The 7,521-nt window shown below is 47.6% G+C and overlaps 3 protein-coding genes across 3 annotated transcripts; 1 reads left to right on the top strand and 2 right to left on the bottom strand.

Moving 5' to 3' along the window:
- Positions 1 to 4,319: 4,319 nt before the first annotated feature.
- LOC125539419 (probable aquaporin TIP5-1) lies at positions 4,320 to 5,626 on the bottom strand. The gene is made up of 3 exons (XM_048702864.1): positions 5,399 to 5,626; positions 5,033 to 5,283; positions 4,320 to 4,930 (listed from the first exon to the last, which is right to left on the bottom strand). The coding sequence occupies exons 1-3, from the start codon at positions 5,523 to 5,525 to the stop codon at positions 4,520 to 4,522; spliced, it is 789 nt and encodes a 262-aa protein (XP_048558821.1). The 5' UTR covers positions 5,526 to 5,626; the 3' UTR covers positions 4,320 to 4,519.
- A 136-nt stretch (positions 5,627 to 5,762) lies between these two features.
- Positions 5,763 to 6,855, bottom strand: LOC125539420 (aquaporin TIP2-3). The gene is made up of 3 exons (XM_048702865.1): positions 6,718 to 6,855; positions 6,385 to 6,635; positions 5,763 to 6,283 (listed from the first exon to the last, which is right to left on the bottom strand). Exons 1-3 carry the CDS (start codon positions 6,842 to 6,844, stop codon positions 5,915 to 5,917), a joined length of 747 nt encoding a protein of 248 aa, XP_048558822.1. The 5' UTR covers positions 6,845 to 6,855; the 3' UTR covers positions 5,763 to 5,914.
- LOC125539421 (aquaporin TIP2-3-like) lies at positions 6,718 to 6,892 on the top strand (the record flags this gene model as incomplete). The annotated part of the gene is given in 1 exon segment (XM_048702866.1): positions 6,718 to 6,892. A coding segment is annotated over 1 exon segment (64 nt), but the record flags the coding sequence as incomplete, so codon positions are not given.
- Positions 6,893 to 7,521: the final 629 nt, after the last annotated feature.

Below are 7,521 nucleotides of genomic sequence, written 5' to 3'. Positions count from 1 at the left end.
AATTGACCTGAAACTTCATGGAACTTTTTTTTGGACCAGAAGAAGCCCACGGAGTATCGGAGTTGGACCAGGAGAGTCCCGGGCTGCCCATGAGGGTGGGGGGCGCGCCCACCCCCCTGGGCGTGCCCCCTGCCTTGTGGACAGCCCGGAGGTCCACCGATGTACTTCTTCCTCCCATATATACCCATATACCCTAAAAACTTCGGGGAGCACAATAGATCGGGATCCGCCACTAGAAGCCTCCGTAGCCACCGAAAACTAATCTAGACCTGTTCCGGCACCCTGCCGGAGGGGGAATCCCTCTCCGGTGGCCATCTTCATCATCCCGATGCTCTCCATGACGAGGAGGGAGTAGTTCTCCCTCGGGGCTGAGGGTATGTACCAGTAGCTATGTGTTTGATCTCTCTCTCTCGTGTTCTTGAGGTGGTACGATCTTGATGTATCGCGAGCTTTGCTATTATAGTTGGATCTTATGATGTTTCTCCCCCTCTACTCTCTTGTATTGTATTGAGTTTTCCCTTTGAAGTTATCTTATCGGATTGAGTCTTTAAGGATTTTAGAACACTTGATGTATGTCTTGCGTGGGATACCCGTGGTGACAATGGGGTATTCTATTGATCCACTTGATGTATGTTTTGGTGATCAACTTGCGGGTTCCGCCCATGAACCTATGCATAGGGGTTGGCACACGTTTTCGTCTTGACTCCCCGGTAGAATCTTTGGGGCACTCTTTGAAGTTCTTTGTGTTGGTTGAATAGATGAATCTGAGATTGTGTGATGCATATCGTATAATCATACCCACGGATACTTGAGGTGACATTGGAGTATATAGGTGACATTAGGGTTTTGGTTGATTTGTGTCTTAAGATGTTATTCTAGTACGAACTCTAGGATTGTTTGTGACACTTATAGGAATAGCCCAACGGATTGATTGGAAAGAATAACTTTGAGGTGGTTTCGCACCCTACCATAATCTCTTCGTTTGTTCTCCGCTATTAGTAACTTTGGAGTGACTCTTTGTTGCATGTTGAGGGATAGTTATGTGATCAAATTATGTTATTATTGTTGAGAGAACTTGCACTAGTGAAAGTATGAACCCTAGGCCTTGTTTCAACGCATTGCAATACCGTTTACGCTCACTTTTATCATTAGTTACCTTGCTGTTTTTATATTTTCAGATTACAAAAACCTTTATCTACCATCCATATACCACTTGTATCACCATCTATTCGCCGAACTAGTGCACCTATACAATTTACCATTGTATTGGGTGTGTTGGGACACAAGAGACTCTCTGTTATTTGGTTGCAGGGTTGTTTGAGAGGGACCATCTTCATCCTACGCCTCCCACGAATTGATAAACCTTAGGTCATCCACTTGAGGGAAATTTGCTACTGTCCTACAAACCTTTGCACTTGGAGGCCCAACAACGTCTACAATAAGAAGGTTGTGTAGTAGACATCAGGAGGCGGCACTGGACCGCCGAAGAGCTCCGGCGAGGCAGCCATTGTTGCTGACGTCAGCAACGGCCGCTCGAGCGCCGACAGGGAGAAGGATGGAGAAGAATGAGTTGCGATAGGCTACAGGAGTTCCTCCCCTTCGACAGATTAAATGCGGTTAATAAATTCAGGTGCTCCCGATGCTGGTAGTGCGGGTTGATTCGAAGCAATGCCAGGGGCCTCTTTGCAAAATGCCATGGGCTGACCGGGTACGCGCCCACACGTCCACATGGCGCTCTCTGATTCGTCAGGACCAAATTTGCACATCTCATGCAAGTTCCAGGACTGGGTAAGGTCAAATTTCAAGTTGTAGGACTAAACCATCACATTGAGAGCAAGTTGTAGGACTCCTGGTGCTTTTAACTCTATTATCATAGAGTGTACAAAATTGACATGTTGTATGTACAAAAAAATTACCGTCGTCTAATATGTTACCAAAAAATCATGCACAGTAAAAATGCCATGCGGTGATGCAGAAGCAGAGAGACAAAAAACTTGTACAAAAATTTCCATAATGTAGACCAAAACAAAAAATAAACATAAAATGGTGAAAGTTTGACCTGATAGTAGGGGTATGTTTGAACATAAGTTTGCTTTAATCTAAATGCCATGCATGAAAAATATAAAAAATGTCATGAATGGGAAAAATAAATCTGACATATCTGTAGAACATTAAAAACAATTAACAATTATGTTTGAACCTAAATTGACATTATTTTGTAAAAGATGATGGCAAAAATTTAATTATTTTTCTGAAAAACAAGTCTCATGAAAACAAATCTGCCATGGAAATGTTAAAAAAATGTCATGGTGTACAAAAACGAATTAACAATGGTTTGTTAAAAAATGCATGTTTAAAAAATTAAATTTTCCATTGTGCCAAAATTTCATTTCCATGGCCAAATATATAAATTTGCCATAATAGATAACAAAAAACTATTTACCATGGTCCAAAAAAATAAATTTACCATGAATTGTTCAATAAATTTGCTGTGGATTGTTAAAGACATAATAAAGAAAAAATTACCTTGGATTTGTAATTCATTTTCCATGGTCCAAAAAGAAATTTTCAATGGTTTAAAAGTAAATTTGACATGGTTCATAAAGTATATTTGCCATAATCCATGAAGTAAATTTGTGTTTGTGACTCGTTGTGTGAAGCTTTTATGTTGCGACTCATGTTTATGCTGACCAAATTTTCACTATATACAAAATAAACATAACAAGAAAGTTGGCTTACTGATGGTTTCTCTTGTCAAAGCTATGTTGGCACATTTTCGAACTTAGAGCATCACCAACGGTTGCCCTACCCCCCCCCCCCCTAAATATGGTTTTACGGGGTGTCTATATAATTGAGGGGAGGTTGAAACATGTGCTTCTTTCGTAGTTCCTGTAAAAATATTTCCCTAAAGATGGTATTTGGCAGTGGCACGACGGCGACGGATGGCTTCGGCGGCGGCGGACAGTTGATCACGGTCGTCAGCGGCGGCGGGCCAGCGCGACGACAACGGTCAGAGGCGGCACTGGTGGTCTGCGACGGGCTATCGAGCAGGCGGCGTGACGACTGTGGTCGGTGTCGGCAGCGGTGGCGCATCAATCCAGTTTTACAGAAATGTTTAGGGAAAGGGTCACCCCCCTCAATGAATGGGGGTTGGGCTGATTATACGAAGTCCTTTATTATTATTTTTCATTTTTATGGGAACTGTTGGAGCATTTTTTTTGCCCAATTCCCCCTAAACTAGAAAATTTTACAGGAGAAGGGAATTGTTGGTGATGCTCTTACTTTATAAGTGCGATAACCACATTTAGTCTTAAACATGCTAAACATGTATTTGTTATTATACAGTAATGGTAATGGGTATATCATTAAATATTATATTTTAGACCCCTTATATTAAGCAAAGGGATTTCTTGGAATATTTTCCCTTTGTTGATCGAGGTAATCAGGGCAAAAAAACCACATTACTTATTATGCACAAAATTTTAAGGAAGGGAGAACCTATAATTTAGCTGTTGGTACTTTCTTAGGCATATAGATATATTAGGCCTCAAATATATTAGGCCCTGACAACCACTAAATTTGATCGATCAGGTTGAAAATGTTTTTTTTACCCCCAATAACACGATGACGTTCCCTTAGGGAGGTCGCCTGAGCAAAATATTATTCCCCCATCCAAGTAGGAACGAACGAGCGTTTTCAATCGCTAAAAAACACTCCTAGCAAATGCTCCAGAATTGTCATGCGAGAACAGATAAATTCGCCATACTGTTACATAAGGTTTATCATGTTCTAAAGTAAACTTGTCATGTTGTATAAACAATTGTCAGAAATTTGCAATGTTGCAACAGAGTAATTGCCGTTTAGTCATGATTATTGCATGGAGAATTGCCGGCATAAAAAATAAATTAGTGAAAATTGCCATGCTGATTGAATGAAATTATCATACTATATCAATGGAAAAAGGTAAAAATTGCCATGCTCTTATAACAAAAGTGCCATCCCCAAATGCGTTTGCTCATATTGCCGTCCTAAACGAACCATTACTGTCATCATCTGGTAGTTCGTTCAGAGGGTGTGGTCAGAGGGAACACTTTAGGATTTGTGCTCGGGATCTGACTTTAATGAGGGTGTTCGCTTAGTATATCCTTAAAAAATCTGACGTCAATTTTTTAACAATTTTTTTTTCAGTTGAACTCAGGTTATCTGTTTTTTGCCTTTATGTTTTCCTTTGGTGGAATGTGCTCAAAGTAGTGCTTCATTGGAACATGCTACAAACTCAAAGAGTTTATGATAATAGGACCTACAAACATAATTTACAAGCATGCTTCGATTATTGCAAAGCTACAAACACACATTATGATAATACTAGTACTCACAAAGCTACAGATAATTTACATTCATGCTTCGATTATTGCACGAACATCACACGTATAACCATTACAAACACACATTAATCCTGATCCTGAAACAATTAACACACTAGCACTACTAGAAGTTCAGCAAATACAGAGGTCACAAATCACACAACCACCGTTTCCACGCTCCCATGGCGCGACTCGTGCGGCAGCGGCTCCGGCGCGGACGGGAACATCAGGTTCTGATGCACCACCGCCGCGACGGCCGCACCGATCATGGGACCGGCCCAGTACACGGCCTGGTTCTTGAAGTCGCCGCTGACAACCGCCGGCCCGAACGACCGCGCGGGGTTCATGGACGCGCCCGTGAGCGAGCCCGCCGCCAGCACGCAGGCGCCCGTCATGAACCCGACCACCAGCGCACCCAGCGCCGTCGTTGCGAGCCCCTTCCTGCCTTGTGCGCGAGGGTCGCCGGCGACGTGCACGGTGTACACGAGCAAGAACGTCATCACCCCCTCCACGATCGACGCGCCGAACCCGGTCATCTCCACCGCGATCCTCGTCGTCGGCACGGCCTGGACACACAGACATAGGCACACACGGGTGCGAGCACTCTGAGACGCATGACTAGGAGTTGCATACTTGCGGAAGTGATCGATCGATGGTAATGGACGTACCTGGCCGGCGGAGAGGAAATGGAGGACGAGGCAGGCGAGTGTGGAGCCGAGCAGTTGGCACGTCCAGTAGAAGATGGCGGTCGGGACACCGATGTTGCCGCCGATGGCGAAGGCGAACGTGACGGCCGGGTTGACGTGGCCGCCGGAGACGTCGGCGGCGATGAACACCGCGGCGAAGAGCCCGAACGACTGCGCGACGGCGGTGGCCACCAGAGACGAGGCGTCGGACGTGACGTCGGGCGTGAGCATCCCTGGCAGACACATTCCCCAAAGAAGCGCGCGGTTAGTAAAACCATGAGCACGTGCGAACGAGAGCATGAACTCACACTGCCGCGCGCGTGGACGCGGTGAAGTATGTCGACGTACTGGCGGAGATGGCGGAGCCGACGGCGGTGAACACGAAGAGGAAGGTGGAGATGAACTCGGCGAAGTAGGACCGGAGGGACGGCGGCGAGAAGCAGTGCTTCAAGCGCATGCCGAGGTTGGACGCCATTGCTACAAGTTCGAGCGTCTCGAGACTCTCGGCGCAGTGAAAATACAGGGGAATTTGCACGGATGAACTGCTGAGGAGTAGTTTCAGAGGTTATAAAAGAGTGAGAGGGACGCGACCGTAGAGCGAACCGGCGCCCCCGCGCCAGGGCAGTTTCCGGCGGTTGCCGCCGCGCGCCCGCTCCAAGTTCACAAGCAACCGTCAGAGGCGTGGCAGGCCTCCACGAATTTGCCACAAAGATTTCGGAAAACGCAGAACCGTTCATGTAAGATCGAGTGGTTGTCTTACATTTTTACATTTTGATTTGAGATGGATTAAAATGGAAAAGGGAAATTCACACAAGGGGAAACAGCAACGAGCCAAGGAAGCTAGGTTGTTCGGATCGGTGCACTTCACGGGTACTCCTGGTGGCCGACCGGCTGGTAGGAGGCGATGAACACGTCGCCGTAGACGAGCCCGGCGAGGCCGCCGCCGATGAGCGGCCCGACCCAGTACACCCAGTGGCCGGAGAAGTTGCCGGCCGCCACGGCCGGGCCGAAGGAGCGCGCCGGGTTCATGGAGCCGCCGCTGAAGGGCCCGGCGGCGAGGATGTTGGCGCCGACGATGAAGCCGATCGCCATGGGCGCGATGGTGCCGAGGGAGCCCTTCTTGGGGTCGGCCGCCGTGGCGTACACCGTGTACACCAGCGCGAAGGTGATCACGATCTCCATCACCACGCCCTCGACCTCGCTGATCCCGGACACGGCGTGCGTCGGCATAGGCTGCACGTACATAAAAGGCCAGTGAGTACTTTTCACGGTGTGAGGTGGCAAGATTTGTTGCACACGTGGTTCGTAGAAGGCTCTCTGAGTTGAATGCCAACCTGGCCGTGGGTGACAAACTGCAGGAGGAGGCATGCCACGGTGGCGCCGAGCAGCTGGGCGACCCAGTAGAAGAGCCCAGTGAGGATGGTGACGTGGCCGCCGACGGCGAGGCCGAACGTGACGGCGGGGTTCAGGTGGCCGCCGGAGATGTTGGCCGCCATGGCCACACCGACGAAGAGGGCGAAGGCATGGGCGATGGCGATCGCCACAAGGCCAGCGGGGTCCAGCGCGCCACCCTGCGTCAGTTGCCCTGCACAAGAAGAACCTCTTTGGTTAGCCATGGAGCAAGCCAGAACCGCAGGACAGATCACCAGCTAGCAGGAGAGGCTCACCGTAGGAAATGGCGGACCCGACGCCGGCGAACACGAAGAGGAGGGTGGCGATGAACTCCGCGACATAGGATCTGACGGACGTGGCGCTGAACGAGTCGCCCAAGCTTCCAAATGCAAGCTTCACCATCTTGCACTCGACTGTTTTCTCAACGAGGTCAACTCTGCTCTGATGGATGGCCTTCCCTCTAATTTGGCGCTCTTTTTATACACGTGAGATGGCACTGATGGCCCCATACGCCTGCCTAAAACACGCATTACAATATCATGGGCGGTGCTAAATGATCACCACAAGTTTAATGATGTAAGCATTAATGTTATTTTGTTGTTGATTTCGGCCGACCAACCACTCTGCTCTGCTAAACTTTTTTTTTTGAGGGCAACTTTTTGTTTGTTGCAATTGTTTAGGCAGGAGCCACGTTATGATACAACACAAGACAGTGTGGAGAAGGAAGCCCCTGCTCTAAACAAATTATTGGCGGTGCATTGGCACGGCTGATGAACTGTTTTCTATGTAAGGTTTGTGTCCTTGCGTCTATCGAAATTAGGTGAGATCATTTGAATGATTTGAACTTGCGAATGTTTTTTTTTCAGGAAAAAATTCTGATCTATCCATCAAGCATCATGTCAGTATAAAGAACAATAGAAGTAAGAGAAACCTTACATCCAGGATCATAGACCACCTAGTGACGACTATAAGCAAGCGAGCCGAAGACGTGCCGCTATCACCGCCTCTCCCACACCGAAGCTAAGGCAAATCTTATTATAGTAGACAGACGGAAAGTTATTGTGCTAAGGCCCCCAAAG

Source organism: Triticum urartu, chromosome 2, assembly GCF_003073215.2.
Source record: "Triticum urartu cultivar G1812 chromosome 2, Tu2.1, whole genome shotgun sequence".
In the NCBI taxonomy this organism is placed as follows: Eukaryota; Viridiplantae; Streptophyta; class Magnoliopsida; order Poales; family Poaceae; genus Triticum; species Triticum urartu.
The sequence above is the reverse complement of the archived record's forward strand: the minus strand, read 5'-3'. Positions and strand labels throughout refer to the sequence as shown.

Excerpts from the sequence above, each read along its gene's own strand:
- LOC125539419 (XM_048702864.1), bottom strand. The coding sequence starts at position 5,525 with ATGGCGTCCAACCTCGGCATGCGCTTGAAGCACTGCTTCTCGCCGCCG. Across the intron at positions 5,284-5,398 it reads CGGCTCCGCCATCTCCGCCA|GGATGCTCACGCCCGACGTC; the intron begins GTACGTCGACAT and ends TGTGTCTGCCAG. Across the intron at positions 4,931-5,032 it reads ATTTCCTCTCCGCCGGCCAG|GCCGTGCCGACGACGAGGAT; the intron begins GTACGTCCATTA and ends CTGTGTGTCCAG.
- LOC125539420 (XM_048702865.1), bottom strand. The coding sequence starts at position 6,844 with ATGGTGAAGCTTGCATTTGGAAGCTTGGGCGACTCGTTCAGCGCCACG. Across the intron at positions 6,636-6,717 it reads CGGGTCCGCCATTTCCTACG|GGCAACTGACGCAGGGTGGC; the intron begins GTGAGCCTCTCC and ends CTTCTTGTGCAG. Across the intron at positions 6,284-6,384 it reads AGTTTGTCACCCACGGCCAG|CCTATGCCGACGCACGCCGT; the intron begins GTTGGCATTCAA and ends ATGTACGTGCAG.